Here is an 18094-nt window from a genome sequence, read left to right on the forward strand (position 1 = left end):
AGGAAAAAAAGGAAAAAAAGGAAAAAAAGGGACACTTCCTTAGAGAAATGCTGCACAGAAGAATAACTCTCCCATCCCTGAAAGGTACCCTCAGATCCCAGCAACTTCAGTGAATACATTCCAACAGAACATCCCCAAGTCCACATAAAACTGTCAGAACTGGCAGCTGTACCTAGAGCTGAAAACCTAGCATCTCTGAAACCAAGAAGAAAAGCACTCAGTAGCTGGTATTGGCCACAAAGTTAGGTCCTAAACAACAGGCTTCAGTGTGCACAAAGGAGCAGCGCAGGGCTCTGCTCTCACTATCAATCAGCCTCGTGCTCTCTAGGTAGAAGGAAACCTGCTGTGCATGCAGACTGTCCAGCTAGACGGTGGGAAGCCAGGGGTGGTAGGGCCATCAACCCAGGCAAACATGGCTGCTACATGTCTTGGGGCATCAGCAGAGTAAATTAGCTCCTGCAACAAAGTCTAAACAAGATCTGTTCATGCTTCTCATGTAGGTTATCCACAGTATTTCCCACCTTAGGAAGTAGTTCATGCGGCAGCACTAGTGCACTCTGAAACGAGCCGTTCTTGCCTTGCTGCTCCAGGCAAAACACAGCAGAACTGTGTGACAGTGCACAGTAAATGCATTTGGAAGGAAAGAGTTATTGCATGGTACCCTCCTGCCAACCTAGAGATACTCTAGAGATACTCTGGAGGCCAAGGTACCAACAGCCTCTTTTCCATAAGAAGGAGGTTTCTAAATTCCTCATGTGTGACCAGCTCATGTCCTCCTCCCACAGGAAGGATGGTCATATGGACAAGTCATACAGTCAACTGCAGCAAGAAAGCTTTTTCCAGCAACTAGTTTCACAGTTCTCTAACCACCAGAGTCTTGGCGTCTTCTCCTTTTTACTGTATCTGTTTAACTCCTTCCATATGCAGAGGCTTTAGTAATTCAGGATTCAGAGATTTCAACACATTTCCAGCAGGAGAGTCAGCTCCCACCTTCTAGCTGGACAGGCAAGGTTTGCTTGTATTTACAGACACAGTGAAGCAACATTATTTTATCACACTAAAATACCACATCTGACAAACGTCCACAGTTGATGTGCAGACACAGAATGTTAGAGTTATCTGAACCACCCAGTAATTCTCTACTCTACAAAATCCTTTTTAGGGATCACCTTACCGGGAATGTTTGAAGATCGTATTGGCAGGCACAGAGGGATAAAGTGTTCATGGTGACAGACTTCTTGGAGAAAGTCAAATTTGAACTGATGTAAAGTCTGAAAATTGTAACAGGTAACAGCTCAGTTTACAGTAGAAGAAAGAAAACAGTAAGATAGAGCTGCACTATTTAACTCACATCCAATGATGAAATCTTATGGCTGGTTATGTTAAGCTACATGAATAACATTTGGTTTTCTTCTGTTATCAAAGGAACTTTTGCAACAATCTTTACTGCATTCTTCTAATATGATTTTGCATTGAAGATGTACTGATAAATAAAAGCTTGATCCTCTACTGAGTAGAGGGTTTTCCTTGAAACGTTTTATGGCACTGTAGTACATCAGGAATACAGCTGTCCATGGAATTCAGGGTCTAATGGCAATTAAAGAAAGGAAGCACTTCAAGTATGTTTTCCAAGAAGAACTGAGTCTTTTTGAATGAACACCACAATGAATTGAGTTCTAGTGAGGTATTTATTCACAGAATAAACTGAGACTGCAGTGTTGTATATTGATACATGCACAGTTTATTCAAGCAGCAACAAATGCTGTAACGTTTTCTGAAAAGAGAGGCCAGATTATAGTATAACCTTTCTGAAAAATAAAAAATCCAGTTGAAGAAGCAAAGGCCATATAGAAATGAATCCTGCAGGAAATTTTAACACCTGACTCTTGCTAAGGTGTCTGACTGAAAATGAAACCAATCCAAGACAGAGATTTCTGACCTCAGGGAAAGGCCTATGATTTTATTTTACGGCTATTGTTTGTATGTGATGCAAGCCTGTTCCAGCAGCACATCTGCATCTAATTCACAGTGATTTTCCTTCATGTGTCCCAGCAGATGGCTTTGGAAAGAAGCTGGGTGGCTGGCACAGATTTACAGTCAAGGAGGCTGAATGCATTTAGATTTAGTGAATTTTGAAATATGGAAGTAATTTTCAGATTACATAATATTGTTCACAGAATTATAGGCTCCAGGTTACAACACTACTACCAAGAGACACCATCCATCTTCTCCAGAGATTATGTGAGAAATCTGTGTACAGCACAATGTTTTGTTTTACTAAGTGAAACAGATTGGAATAATTCTCATTCATTACTTAAAAATACCCAGATCATCACTGAAGAGTTACAAAAAGTTAATGAACAAAAGTTTTGTAAGCTTTCTGGGAGAGATGAGTCATACAAATTTTGCATCCTGAATACATCCTGTTATCTATTGTCTTAACAATGTGGTAGGATAGTATTATAGATATTATAGAAGAAATTCAAACTACATGGAATTTCCTCATAACAAGTGCAAAGCAATTTGGAGCTCGCTGGCTTAGTTGTGTTATAAGCAAGGTACCATACAGTCAAATTTACACAACGGTAGATTGTTCGTATGCTCTTACTTTAATGCCCTCAAATAAAATTACTCTCAGATGTTACTGATATTTGTAGACCAAATCCCAAGCGTATTCTCCAAAGAATCAAAGCTTAAATTCAAAGAATGGGTCGGCCTCTTTCATGTTTTACTCTTAGCAGCGCTCAGTGAGTAGTTGTTTGGACATAGATCTTTACTTTCAGAAAGGAGAATAGATGGCTCCAAAGCAACCATAACAAAAAACAAACAAACAAAAAAAAACAAAAAAAACCCACCACATTATTTTTGTTAATATTACTCACACAGACTGGTAATTGCTAACAATACTTTACTCTTAGCCAAGGTTCACATGAAATATTTGTTTTAATACTTCATTCATCTGTAAGGGGAAAGTGTACTTAAATGCACATCTGTTGATTTTTGTGCATCTGAAGAATTTCTGGAAGTGGTCATATAAGTAATTTTTATGTTTGACCAAGAGTTCATCTGTAGAACCCTTGCAAAATTAAGGTTTTAATGACTGAGTTCTGAGGATGGCAAAGCAATGGAATGTATTACGAATACTTTTAAAATAAAATCATTCTGTTAGTGAGTCGCTGAGAAAATAACATCAAAACTATACCTTGCTATCTCCTGTTCCAAACATACTTATATAGTTGTTGACCATCTTGAACACAAATCCACGATCCATAAATGTAAAGCAGCGCTAAGAAAAGGGGAAAGAATATTATTTTATTGCTAAAAAAGCAGTACCTGACTTCATCTACCTTGCTTTTTGCCTTGCATCATCTGTAAACCTGCATCATTTGGGCGGGTGAAATCACTAATAGCAGGGGAAAGAAAACTGGGAAACTGATGAAAATCAGCTCTTCCTCCCCCCAAATAATAATGCATTGATCATACTGTCTCTGTATCTATATTCCAGAATAAATATCATACTGTACTGTCCATCAAGAGGAAACTTACCTAATGAAAGTCATTTATGTACTGCAACGCTCAATAACTAGAGGTGGCATGTGATGGGAGTTGACCAGAATATCTCCTTCAGTGGCAGAGTAAAGACTCCTGAAGAATCAATCCAGTCAAAATACTCTCTCTGTGAAATACATTATCACTGGAAGCAAATACTCATGCCACTGCATGATGAGAACACTATGCCTCCTGCTGACTGATGAAGCTAAGCGTCAGGTGAAAGGTTTTTTGAGGGACTTAGTACTACACTTCCTGACACTTTTTCCCTTGCAGAATTAGCCTACCAAATAGGAAATGTGACCTTAAATTCCTACCCTTCTTTGGTGCTCCTAAACTTCGCAAAGCTAGTAAAGACCAAAGCCTTTTATCATACAGCACCGAAACAAGCCTACTCCAAGCCCCAGCCTGGGGAGGCACGTCATCTCTAACCTATGTAATTGTTTCTGGCAGACCAGATTTGAAAAGAAATTAAAACAGAAACATATGCCTTATTGCATAATACAACACTATCATCTTCTCAGTTCAGATGAACAGTACAAAAATAACACACAAAACTGCAGCAACACATGTATAACAGCTCACTGTACTGACTAAGCTTCTCCATCTATGCTCTTGCCTCAAACTAACATCATCTTCCAAGTGATATAACACTACAGATAGATGCAGCTATATATGTAGATAAGTGTGTAAACAGCTATTTGGACATCCATATTAAACAAGCAACAGAAGCCAATGTAAATAGCAATTCCTATCTATTCTCAATTCTATTATTAATTTTACTTAGGTGTGAGTGTAGAGAAATCCACCTTCAGTTTGTGGTTGGTTTCCTTCTAACCTCACAGAGCATTTACTGCTGGAATACAGCTTCCTCCTAATGCTGAGCTTCAATCTGTCATAAAAGATTTCAGCCTGGATTTCAGTGTATACTAATACAGCATTCCATATGCTAGCAGAAGGGTAGTTCCCTCCAACAGAAAGTTTGGGGAGAAATCACCAGATAAGCAGCTTGACACGCTACTTAGATAAATAGCTGGACACACCACTTACTGAAAGATAATTTTCCAATGCTTCACAACTAATTTGATGTTGGGAAATAAATATGATTGAGAAATACTAGGACAAAAAGAAAAAACACAACCCACTTTATGACTTTTCCAACTCACATATGAATTTCTTTATATCTAGTAAACAAAAGGACATTAAGAAAAAGGACATAAAGAGGTAGGTTACAGTATTCCATACAATATTTGCACTTTGCTTATTCTGATTTGTAAAAGCTGCCTACTGTGGTTGTGATTAGGAAAAGTTAATCCACTCACAGTCATTCAGAGTTACAGTATTTAAAGAAAAAATACCAGCTCAGTGGGAAAAACATTTATTATTTTTTTTTTTACCAAACTTTGTATTAATTTAAATATAACATAAGAATCTGTAGAATTCACAAACTTGAGTCTTAGAGAATAGATATAAATCAATCAGAACTGTTTTAAAACAGAATTAGAAAAAGCTTTTGCACTGTCAAAGACCCAAGGGAATAGAAAAACTGAACTATAAGTCAATACTAAACTTGGAAATTGAACCATCACTCACTTAAAATTGTTTTTTTCCCCTTCAACTAGAGCAGAATAGCCTCAATCTTCCATTAAGTATGGGCAATTAAGTGTAATGACAGGATATATACCTTGAGAAATCTGGCAGTGCTGTAGTTTGCATTCCTAGTTTCTTCAGGAGCTTCTTTGTACTTCCAAACAACATGGTCTGCCATGACCATCACAAGTGTATCCAGCTCAGTTTGAAATGACTCTGGAAACCTCTGAGTTCGAGAAACCTAAGCAGTGAAGATCATCACTTGAGAGTATATAACACTGTGTATTAAACCTGAAATCACGTTTGGATCAGGAGTAAAGACAATGAAAAGCACAGATAATGCAATAGAAAATATGTAAGTATTTCTAGATTTTCATGGATCTTGTCCACAGAAAAGTGGGAAAAGCTGTCTTCAGATGCCAGCACATGTACACTGAAAGTACCTTTGATAATTAGGCAGAAAGGAGGCCAGAAAGAAAAATGCACTTGTCTCCAGATATTACAAGTTTTCTCAAAATAGTGTTTCATGATCACTTATCTGCCATCTAGTTATTCTCTGCCAGGAAAAATTATATAATTCTCATTCCATTCTAATCCACCTGTTACAAAGATGATGCAACTGTATTTTGGCTCACTAGTTCTGTACGAACAACAATAGTTTGAGCCTAGAAGTCAGACTTTTGGTGGGTAAAAACAGTGTTTTAAAATGTGTAACAACTTTTTGGTTTTTTGTCCACTCAAGAAGAAATCTCCAACTACATTTATTTCACATGATGCTGCATTTTATATTTTCCCTTAGAGCCTGATCACCTTGTTAATTAAGAGCAACATATATGCTTACCTTTGTTTTCTTTGTATCAACCAAGTATTGTGCCATTGATTTTAATATGACTGCAAAGAAGAACCAGGAGTGCTGTTCAAAAGAAGGAGAAAAGAGAGTAGGAAATATGATTAGCTGACAAATATTTTACGAGGCCAATTCCATTCTTTAGAGATGGAATGCATTTCTCAGTAAAGCACACTGGTAAACTCTACATGACAAATAAATGAAAGAGCAAGAGTACTGTGTACTTTAGTAACTGCAGCTTCATTAATGGGTCTTACACATGTATCAATTTCTTAGGCCTTGCTTATGGGAGGAACTCAATACTTTTTATTTTGGTAACCACCCAAAGACAGCAGCTCAAATCAGATGTAAGTGTCCTAGTAACACATGACTATTCTCTGTGCAACAACTTCTAAAATAAAGATTAAACCAAAATATCCTAAGTGCTAATGTCATATTATGAAGTTAATTAGATTTCTCATACAGACTTAGTAACAGAAAGGAGGCATTTCTATGCAAAACATGGCACTCTCAGAAATGAATTACGTTGAGAAGTTGTAAGTCTTGCAAGTCTGTTCTGTTGAATCAGTTTAGGTTGGATTTATGCAAAGCTCGTGCAGGAAAGGAAGACAAAAAAAAGAGGGGAAAAAGATGTGACAAGCAAGCTTCAGGCTGAAAACCAGTTGTAAAATTACGAATGGGCTAATTCAACATCATTCACCTTTAAAACCTGTTTCACGGTTACTTGGTCATTTAACTTCAGAAGACCAGTCATATTCTTGGCCAGCTCCTCATGAATAGTCCTTTCCTCAAATGATTTGGTTCTGAACACATACTGAAGAAGGAAAAAAAGTCAAAATACGTATTGAAACAAATACAGAAAGTCTCAGTAGATGAAGATAAATTATTGACTATAAACAGCTGACAATTTTTGCCCTCTAAAACATCTTAACTGAAAAAATATGTTCACACAATCTTTAATTCCCCTAGCAGTAACTCTACTGCTACCCTATAAACTCTACCCTCCTACAAAGTCTGAGTTTTAAGCAGAACTTGATACCGATTTCAACTCAGTGCAAGAGGTATTTCTGCTAAAAATCATTGCCACAACATATTTTTTCCTCCAGTAGGGCATAGGATCCTCATACCTCTAAACTGCCTTTCAAGCCATTCCACCAGGGAAACAAAGAATAGGCAATCAGAAGGAGTAAGGAGGGTTTTTCACCCACCTAGGCAGGGCCACCTTTCACTTCCTTCTTTCTTCCAATGGCAACTGTTAGAGTTAGTAGCAACTCTTCATCCTGAAAGGTGTAAAGCACCTACTAGAACTGATAGAAGGGAAACTAAACCCCATCAGGCCCTCAAGATAGGAATTTACCTATCAAACTGCCCAGAACTAATAGATCTACTACTGAGGTTTATTTAATATTTTATTAAGCTAATAATTTAGTACTGGGATCAATTATGGCTTCCCAAAAACAAGAGTGCTGCAACCACATCAGTTAGGAAGAAATGTTATTTCAATACAAGCAGAAAGAATGCAAAAGAAAGAACTATCCCTCGAAAATATCTTATTGCTATTCAGTTTTATTTCCAGAGCAGATGCAATAAGCTTCTCCCTATGCCATTTGACACTTCTGGGTCCACTTAGTTAAGTCAGAGTAATTTCACATTATTACAGTATCTGAGTGACTCGCAATTCTAAGTTTACTTATTTGCAAAATAAAAGTAGGTATTTATTCATTTCCTTACAGATAGATAAAAGAGATTAACAGTTATTACCTTTTGGCTGCTGCTAGAAATGGGAAAACAAGCTAAATGGACTTTCGGTATAGCCTGATTAATCACCTGCTATTTCAAAGATATTTAACCACAACAGGTGTCTAATGCAAATCTTAAAAGTTATCAAGGAGATGTTAATACCCACTGAATTAACTATATTTAAATGTTACATACATTATTATTTTCACAGCCTCAACTGTTCTGCTGAACTTCAATAGAATTCCTCTGGGTTTTAGTTATGGTACCTGAGATTAGAATTTGACTAAGGTGCTCAGATGCTTCACCGTAAAACACACCTCCATGAAGTGTGAAAGTAAATCCACACCTTGGAGACATCTCAGTACTGAAACTAAAATTGAAGCACTGAATGGAGACTCCCTGCTGCATATGGTGCTCTTAGGGCATGGAGGGGCAGGGTAATTTGTCCAAGGTGGCACAAGAAACTTATGATAGGACTGGAATTCACTCAGCCTCTTCGAAGTCTTGTCCTAGTTACTCATTGCAGAGCCACCCAGCCTGCCACTGGCAGAAAGCTATAACGCTAACGCAGAGAAAGCTACAGAGAAGTACAACTAAGGGTAGAAGAAAAAAAAACAAAACCCAAGACAAAATAGCTACATAAAATTACTTAAGTTTAACAGCATTCATACCGTCACATAGGAATTGATGCAGTTGTCTAGCTGTTCTTCATGGCATTTAGCAACAATATTAGTAAGAACTCTGGAAAATAAACAAAAACCAAAAATGCAAATTGAACTGTTTTGTGTCACAAGGCAGAGAAGGGTCATCTAACAAATAAAACAGCTGTTTCTAATAGATGGGTGATCTAAGTAATTCTCATTATTGCAATCAAAAATCAAAAGCTTTGTAATTCTTTTAAGGTCATATATCTAATAATAAGTCACATATATCTAATTTCTTTTTGTATTAGAAGTAGTAAAATGTTTAGCAAGATACAAATTCTATGATGAAGTTAGTTGTGCCCATTCTGATCCTTCAGCCTTTACTCTGAATTGAAAATAAAATAAGCTCTGGCAAAGATAGGACAGAGAAATGATGCCACGTCAGGGCCACTGGACAAATAAGTAATCGTGAGAGAGTATGAAAGGCATAATGTTTTCTTCCAACACATAAGCAATCCTAAGCTTTCATTCTGTTGTTGTTGCTTTTAATAAGTTCAACACAATCTGCTCCAAGCTATTCAGAACAAAATACAATGTGTGTGTATATATAGGACACATCAATGAATAACGCACACAGCAGATGAGCAAATTCTTGTTGACATCAACAGTATTAGCACAAAAGCCACCACAAACTAGAAAAAACTGAGCATTCTTCCTTTTTTCTGTAACCAGGTGAGTTCTGGTGCATGAAAAAAATAGCATCTTCCTATTTTTCCATCTAATCATTAAGTCTAATTTTTAAACAACTGCTTCTTCTATTGTATTAATTTTCATGTTGGTCAACTGATACTCCTAGCCAAGGTAAGGATTCTTCAATCCCCCTAGCTGGTCTTAACACCAGTAGATTTGCTGGCTGTGAAGGCTCCCGGGACAAAGGGCCAACTGTCTTTTTTCCTCTGAAAACTGCATGTAGTCATGAAATCACAAATTTTGAGGCATGTTTCCTAGCACCTAGATGTGGCAGGACTTTGGTCTGCAAGATGCCATGAACCTTTAATAAAGTATACTAAAACTCAATTTTCCCAAGGCTAAGATGAGGAATTTAACTTCCTCATTTAAGTTTTCCTTGTTAATCTTTCTTCAGAAATTAATCCTGGAAAATAACTGAAGAAAGAAAATGTACTGACAGCAGTTGAGTATAACAGGGTTGTTGAGGGCTGAGAGTTGTCATTTTTTCCTACTAGCTATAAGTCACAATTTTTTGCTCTTGGCAGAAGTGCAACAGAAACGCCACTATAGCCAAAAGAAAATGCAGTGCCACTTTCTGCCCTCCTGCAGAGAAGAATAATAATCTTTCCAGTATTTTTTTTCTCCTGCTGCACCGATCAACAGCATCAATAAAAACAATTTCATTATGTGAGGGATGAGAGGCTCAGAAAATCATTCCAGCTCACCAGAAAATGCTGCCCATTGCTTTTCAGTAATTGCTGATATATATTTATATTTCTAATTAGAAAATGCCCTAGAAAAGCATAACTTAAATTTTGACTCTTTGCTAGCTGTTGCAAGATGCTAAGTTCTTTCTATGCTGAATTCCACATCCTCACATTCAAACATAAATTAAAATTGATATTCAAGTTCATTAAGAAGTAATTAAGCTCCTCAAGAATGAGACCTTTAACTGTCATTGCCTGTGGGTACAGAGACACATTCACTATGATCAGTGGTCTCCTTGCTGGTACCAGAGCCAACCACATGATGCCATATGTTCTTCCATGAATTACTTGCAGAGCCTTGTGTTAAGGGGAAGCAGGCATTCTCACTTACTGAAGTGTAAACACCGTAGTCAGCCTTCATGAGAGCAGCTATTTTTGGATGAACGTGTACAGTTATGTCCTTTACACAAAAACTACTCAGATACCTGGTCACAGCTGTTGTAACTTCATCATCACTGTTTTGCACCAAAACCCAGAAGAGTTGATTCAGGACTATGGGAAGAAAGTTCATAATTACATGGATCTTCTCTATCCTCAGCAAATTCTGTAACGGACACGAGAAAGAAAATTAAGAGATTTCCAAAATGAAAGCTAGTTATTTCCTCTCCTGTTTCAGCACATAAAGGCAGTACGGCTACAGTGGTAGGAAATGGACAGCGAAGTGGAGGACTATTTCCTGATGCAGTTTGTTTTAAATATGAATGAAACTATAGGTATTGTCCACATCTCGGAGTTCCAATCGTTTGCTCTATCCTGATTGAAATACAAAGAAACAAAAAACCTGAATCCAAAACCACAGCACTAAAAGAATGAACTATTTTTACAACACGCACTTCCAAACATTTTTGGTAAAATCATTCTATGTTGAGATCTGGTGAAATGTACTTGTTGTGGCTAAAATCATGTAAAAAGCGCACTGATAAAAATATTAACAGCTTTATTAGAATGACATATTACCTTCTCTGATCAAGGAAGATATTGAGCTCTTAATTAAAAAATAAAATAAAATCTTTTAAATTCCTTTGATTTTTGCATTTCAGTCATTTCTAAATCTTTCCTAAATTTCTTCAAAGTTATTACTGATTTATAAATAAAAGAAAAATATCCTGGGTAATATTATTCTTCAGTTATATTGCATAGTTAATCCCTTGTTACATACAACATTATCTCTATTTCCTAATAAAAATCAATGAAATACTTTAAAAGGTAAGCTACAAGCCTACCTTTTAAAAGGTAAGCTACAAGCTTACCAAAAACCACTGAGATTCTGGTTATCTAGCTAGCTAGAAAGTTCTGAAGCTTGGATTCCTGAACTTTGCCCAATATGCTTAACATTTACTCAAAAATTCACAAATAAGGTCTTCATTCAGTAGAGGTATAATCTATAAATAACTCATGCTATGATTTTTGAAAGCATTCCTTAATCACTTTTGTTAAATAAACTAGCACAAACTGTCAGTATTTAAAACCAAAGCAATCCTGTCAAATCACCCTTAAGGCCTTGCTCAGAGAACTGGGGCTGTAATTTATTGGAACGTTTTGTTTGCTTATTATAGAAAATTCTCAAATATCATTATAAAATCTGCTCAAACATTAATGACAAATGAAACAGGAAAAGCACGTACACGATGATAATTTCTAAACCCCCAAACAGCAATTAGATTTTACAGGCTGCTACAAGGAAAAATAATAAATACCAGGCATGTACAATGTTTTAGAGCTAATACAGTGGTACAGTTAATATCATAGGCATCCTTCAGTCTTCTCCTCCTCTTAAAGCTCAGTAAATAGACTGCAGAGTGCTAACTCTTGAAGGAAGTGTTATGGTCCTACATTTACCCGATGCTCTTTTAATAAAAAACTGCTTGCTATACCTCCGCTACCTCACAGCTTTTGACCTCTACCAAATACAGACACATTGATCATAGAATTTGAATCATTAATGTTGAGAAAAGCCTCTAAGATCATCTAGTCCAACCGTACACCTAGCACCAAAACATGTCTCTCAATGGCACAGCTACATGTTTCTTGAGCACCTCCAGCAATGGTGACACCAATACCTCCTTGAGTAGCCTGTTCCAGTGCCTCACCACTCTTTTGGAGAAGTTTTTCCTGATATCCAACCTGAATCTCCCCTGGGACAACTTAAGGCCATTCCCCAGTTTCCTGTTGCTATAACCTGGGTGCAGAGGCTGACCCCCACCTCACCACAACCTGCTTTCAGGGAGTTGTAGAGAGCTATAAGGTCTGCTCTGAGCCTCCTTTTCTCCAGACTGAGCATCCCAGTCCTTAGCTGCTTGCCGTAAGACTTGAGCTCCAGTCCCTTCACAGCTTCGTTGCCCTTCACTGGAATACTCCAGGGACTCAGTATCCTTCTTGTTGTGAGGGACCCAAAACTGAGCACAGTACTTGAGGTGAAATGCTATTACTTATTCATTTCATCTCTGCAGAAAGGATAGGTTCTTACTGATTTCAGAACTTGGCAGGTAACTAGTACTCTTGATTTATACAAAGGCAAAGTACACCCCTCCAGAAGCCCTTTTAATTAGCAGTGGGGTTTGCTGAGAGAAAAATCTTGAGACAAGTAGGAGGTAAGCACAAAGTATATCTAAGGCAACAGAGGACTAGCAGGAATACCACAAGCCAACAGGCCCCAGCTCACTTATTTTGGACAGCCATAGAGGAACAAAGCAACACTCAACCATCTTTTAATGGAAACTGACGCTTTGCATAGGCTGGATTATCAAAACTGGGAATAAGACAGATGCACCTGTGATCTAAATTAGAAAGGGAATGGGAGACGTTTTTCTGACCAGCAATACAGTTGCTGCACCAATGAAGCCTAACTGGAGTTGTCACGGACTCATTGCCTACTGCCAAGTCTATGCCATGTTGAGAATTGTGCAGATCAGTTGAGATAAAGTCCTAATTACCATTTTGTAACATAATTCTGTGCTGCAGGTTACTTTACCTTACAAGAACTTATAAAGTTTGAGGTAGGAGGCTGAGAGAAATCCTTCTCCCTTTCTTGGCACTGATAGAAAAAGTTATTCAGGTATGGATCCTAAATGATAAACAAAAGTTCATGTTAATTCAGACTATAGAAAGGATTAGAATTCAACCCAATAAACTGGTTATAGAAATCTCCTGTGATACTGAAAACAACACTTGTTACCTACTGCCTTAAGCATAACTCCTTGAAAGACAGATCAAGTTATTTTGCTTAATCCACTGGCCACTATGTATACCCTATTGTAAACAAAACATCTCTAGGTCCTCTATCCAATCTTTTCTTTCTGTGTTGTGAGGGGATTTCAGTGGCCAGAATTCTTTTCCTAGTGCTTACAATTTCTTTTCTTCTTGTTAAACTGACATTTCATGATTTTTATTTTAGCATGAAATGAAGTCATTTTTATTTTTCTTAAAATGTGCATTCCATCATTGTCATCTTGCCATTCCATACTCAAGTAACCTTTAAATGTTAGGGAAACATACTCATACAAGACTTGAGAGAAAGCATCTTTCAGATTTTCCATGATGCTTTTTACTTGTAAACAGGTAACAGAGCTAAGAGAAAATTCAGCTTACCTGAGTATTTACTGTTGATACAACAAAAGTAGACACTTTGAAAAGTGGCTTCCCACTATCTACCCATTTTACATCACAGCCGATCTGCTATTAAAATAAAACAAAAAACATATTTTGCACTATTTCTTATTCATTGAAGTCAGCACCTCTTTTTCACTGCATAGGTTTGCACATAAGCACATACGAACTGTGATAGCTATTTGTTTCCAAATAGCTTTCACAAATAGAGAACTAGTGCAACAAAAGCCAACTTTTCAGCAAGAGGCCATTAACGTTATAATTCAAGGGACCAGATCACTGCCCTACCCTGTCCTCATGACGATAGTAAAACAAACAAGAAGGCACAAATAACCCAAACTGGGCAGAATCAGTGGGAAAAAGTGATATCACACTGCGAAGCTGGAGAATGAATCATGATTGTGGATCACATCAACTGGAGAATAAATGTCATATGGTCTGAGTTTGTCATTAAAGGTTCTTTCTGGAGTTTTGGGGATGTGAAGTATAATACTGTAGAAGAAAATTATAAAATGCACTTATTCCATATATGCTCTTGAGTCAGCATCATTTGGCTCACAGCCCATTGTTACACACGTTCATTTATATACTCAATGATACTATGCATGTGAGCATTCCAAAATGGATGACTTTTAGAAGAGTGTAAATGCAAACTTGATCTCGCATAAAATGCTTGCAAGTAACTACTCTGTGCTATTTGAATATATAAAAGTATGAATTAATACCTTTCCACTAGTAGGTTCTTGAAGGCTTAAATAATTGGGAGGCAAACTGCTTGCTACTGGCACGTTGTGTTCTTGGGAAGCAAGCTGAGCATCTTTCAACAAAGGAAGCCATGCATATCCCACTGCACACAAGAACAAATTAATATGACACCTTGGAGAACAAGCTGCTGAAATTTAAAGGAAGGTAATAACATCCAGACAGAAATTCTGAAATCCTTATTTGAATGTACATCATTTATATTTATAATTAAAAGTAATTCTGCTACAGGTACCTGGTGTTTCCAGAGCCTCTTTCTTTTTGGCATTAGCTTTTGCATTTATGTCACACGTGACATGATAAAATGAAAACAGAATGTGGTGTTTCTTATGGAGTTGAGTGGGAAGTTCAATTTTCACCTGAAATGTAAAATGTTACACCTCACTTTAGTTTAAATATCGATTAAACCAGGCATCAGAGATGGTCTAAATGAATGACATCTCTCTACACAAAGGTCTAAGTACAGTCTGCCTTTACTAACAATTGCTCATCTGTGTGGTGCTGTTGCTGCCTTTGTAATAGATGTTTCTTTATGGAAATTGCTAAGGAAAGTTATCTATCACTTTTAATTAAACAGCTTTTTTCTTCTCTGTCTTGTGGATGAGTATTTGCATTTTTGATGAGACAACAGAGGACAAGAGAGCATAGAATTAAAGAGTTATAGACCCTGCTCACAAGCGATAACTTGAACTTCAGCAGTCGTAGATAGCCATCACCGTTATCTTATTTTTAAAGCAATCTAAATGGAAACTAAAACGAAATCTTTGCTACTTGCTCAGCATAATGTCATGGCTTACACGAAAATCAACTTTTATTTAGGATTTCTGGTCCTTCTTAAATCCCATGTCATGTCATCCACAAATCCCTACAGATTTGAACTGACATATTATTAACCTACTGGAATAAATACACAAAGTAACCAAAATATGTTACCATAGGAACTAATGAAAAAGACACTTTGGCCTTCTAAACTGTGATAATGCTTATCCAAGCTGATGCTATGCTTAAAGTAAGGCTTAGAAATTGTTAGTAAATGTTTGCAGCGTTAAATCAGCTTATGGGTAAGAATCTAACACCATAAATATAGATACGAAATGGGCATTCAGATGTGGAGATTAAGACAAGTTTTTTGATAACATTCTACATTATTTTCAAGACTGCATTTGCTGTCTTTTCTGACTAATACAAGTAACACTTAGAACAGGTGCATGCCTCTTCCAGCCATATCATCTATTAAGGTCTGAGTTCAGTTCTTCATTTACACTGAAAGTGATTTGCCCAAAGCAAATGGCTCATTGAGATCACAGAGAAGCACACTGTCAGATGTGTTATAACCCTTAACACTGCCTGCAAAGGAGAAGGATAAACATAGTCCGAAACCACTGAAATTAACTTTGATGGATGGATCTGATGATGATCTTAAGGGTCCCTTCCAATCTAAATTACCCTATAAAATGTAAATGTCCCACCCCAACTCCTAAACACAAATTTTAAATTAATGCCTATATGTATAGTTGCTGACCTTACCTCTATTTTAATGTTTGGAAGTTTTCCCAAGATGAAGTGGTTTGAAAAATACTGGTTAACTACTCTGCTGGGGCTGTTTGCCAGTACTATTACTATACAGAAGCAGTAGTGAAAAATCCAGAAAACACATATGGCATTATCACACCATCAAATACACTGCTCACTGAAAGTGAATTTAAATTCACTTGCAGAAAGTTTGGAAATCGTAGTTGGTGTTGGTGAAATGTAAAAATGCATGGTAAAGATGGGCAAAGGCCAACATACAACCAGCATTCTAGAGCTGCATCTCCCAAAGTATGAGCTAAGCTACTTGCTGCAGCCACTACATATCACTGTACATTCCATTCGGATCACTGGATAAACAAAAATGCCCCAGTGCAGATCTTATATGTCAGAGGGACTTGTTCTGACATTTCTTTCCATTCTTCATCATAACATTTATTGTTTCCATCATATTCAGAGATGCATTGAATCCTTAATGCTATTCAGACAAGCATTTTAGAGAGTAGGCTGCTCCTAATCAACTCTACAGCATCTTAAACGTATTCAGAACATCTTATAAGAGGAAAGACTCACTGAGATATAACACAGTTATGTAGATTGACATAATAAAGTTGCATACATGTACAAAAGACATTGTAACAGGTATTCTTTACACTTGCTCCCGTCTCATTAGCAAACATGTGAGATTAGTATTTTATGAGTAAAAAAGCAGACTGACCTCATCATAGAAATCTGGATTCTGGGAATGATGCAGCACAGCGGTGTAGGCTGCTGTTGTAAATAATGGTCCACCTGGTTTCCCATAAATGTGCTGAGAAAAGCAACATACTTTGATTACATTGTCAAATTTTGCTGATGATGGTACTCTTAGTATATCTAATACATGTGCATTAAAAGCAGTATCATGAAGGATTGATAATTGCTTACAATTTAATATTTTTAAACAAACTTCCAGTAATAGTTCATTGATCCATGAAAATTACCCTGAGTTTTCTAAGCAATGCACTCCTTAAACTTCTTCCTTGCTGTTAATTATTCCAATGCCTTCTGCAAAAAGCTTTACAAAAGCTACTTCATCTTTATGAGGTTCAATACACAACATAAAGCCTTTACTGACTTCTGTTAACAATCCCCTTGCTGGCACAGTTCAGTCCAGAGGTTCTCGATGACAGCTTTATTCATGGAGAATTTGCACGACAACAATATTATGTTAAAGAGCTTGGTCAATAGCAAAGTTAAGAATTAAGTTTAAAGTTTTCTAATTTTTTGCCTCATTCTTTCTTACGAAGCATCTTAAGCTTAGGAAGAAACTTCAGGTAAATAGTGAATTTTAGACCAAGCAAGTTTCACCATAAAAGCAGTAAGCTGAATTGTTCCAAATCAGTATAGTTCCCACTCCTGGGTTTTATAAGTAATGCTCTCAGAAATAATGCTCTCTGAACATATTTTGTGGTGGCTCACCTTCAGTGGCTTTGCTCCTTCTTCATCAGAGCTTTTAAATTCAATGCATACTGTTATATTCCGTGCCTGAAAAAGAAACGTATTAACGCTCAGAATAGAACTGGGATGGCCATAAAAATGCAGGCCAGCAACAAGGGGTGAACTTAGCTCTTTTCAAAATCTAAGAAAAACATGCAAATTTGAAATGCCTTCCTGCCTTCCTTCCAGTGCTATCAATCAACCTGCAGAGAAGCAGATTATAAAGTGACCAGCATACAGATGTACTCAGTTTCAAGTACTCAAGTTTCACTTAAAAAAGAAAATTCCAGATTCACTGCATCAGCATACCTAATTTCATTAAAATACATACCTTCTGAAGACTGTGAAAAAACTATTACCTCATTTTCACTAGTCTATGAATTAGTGATAAAACTTAAAACTAATCCACAAATTTATTTCATAAAATTTGTAACAAAGTTTTATGACTGCAAAGGTCAAAAAATATCAATGATTTGCATCACTATTTCCCTTTCCTTTCAATAAGTACTCCATCATTCCAATAACAGAGCCCATGTAATACATACCTACTCAATATTGGCCTGAATTAATCATCACATACTGTACCTTATTGAAATGTTTTTGGCTATCATACTTGAGGTGTTTTGGGTATATGTATATTTGGTTCTTGTAAACTCTGTAAGGGCGAGAATATTTTGTTGATTCCTGTACAAACTCCTCAACTTCCACTGTGGGCTGATGTTCCTTTATGTCATTAAATGGCTTGATTGGGATGAAAGATGAAGTTACACAATCTTCAAAAGAACAGAAAAGAAAACCATTCCTTATGACCTTTTTTATACAGTCTTACTAAGAAGAAGCAATATTGAGAT

General features: G+C 36.9%; 1 protein-coding gene across 1 annotated transcript in view; it reads right to left on the reverse strand.

Moving 5' to 3' along the window:
* Positions 1–44: 44 nt before the first annotated feature.
* Positions 45–18094, reverse strand: part of LOC100538484 (dedicator of cytokinesis protein 10) — a gene marked incomplete at its 5' end in the record, with an annotated part of 53223 nt that continues 35173 nt past the window's right edge. Inside the window, 14 exons of the mRNA XM_019618860.2 lie at positions 45–1271; positions 3203–3286; positions 5234–5380; positions 5981–6052; positions 6687–6800; positions 8398–8467; positions 10292–10410; positions 12838–12930; positions 13455–13541; positions 14198–14319; positions 14470–14593; positions 16483–16575; positions 17226–17291; positions 17829–18016. Coding sequence (XP_019474405.2) covers positions 1140–1271; positions 3203–3286; positions 5234–5380; positions 5981–6052; positions 6687–6800; positions 8398–8467; positions 10292–10410; positions 12838–12930; positions 13455–13541; positions 14198–14319; positions 14470–14593; positions 16483–16575; positions 17226–17291; positions 17829–18016 — 1511 coding nt within the window. The remainder of the gene's footprint in view (positions 1272–3202; positions 3287–5233; positions 5381–5980; positions 6053–6686; positions 6801–8397; positions 8468–10291; positions 10411–12837; positions 12931–13454; positions 13542–14197; positions 14320–14469; positions 14594–16482; positions 16576–17225; positions 17292–17828; positions 18017–18094) is intronic.

This window comes from Meleagris gallopavo, chromosome 11, assembly GCF_000146605.3.
Source record: "Meleagris gallopavo isolate NT-WF06-2002-E0010 breed Aviagen turkey brand Nicholas breeding stock chromosome 11, Turkey_5.1, whole genome shotgun sequence".
Classification (NCBI taxonomy): domain Eukaryota; kingdom Metazoa; phylum Chordata; class Aves; order Galliformes; family Phasianidae; genus Meleagris; species Meleagris gallopavo.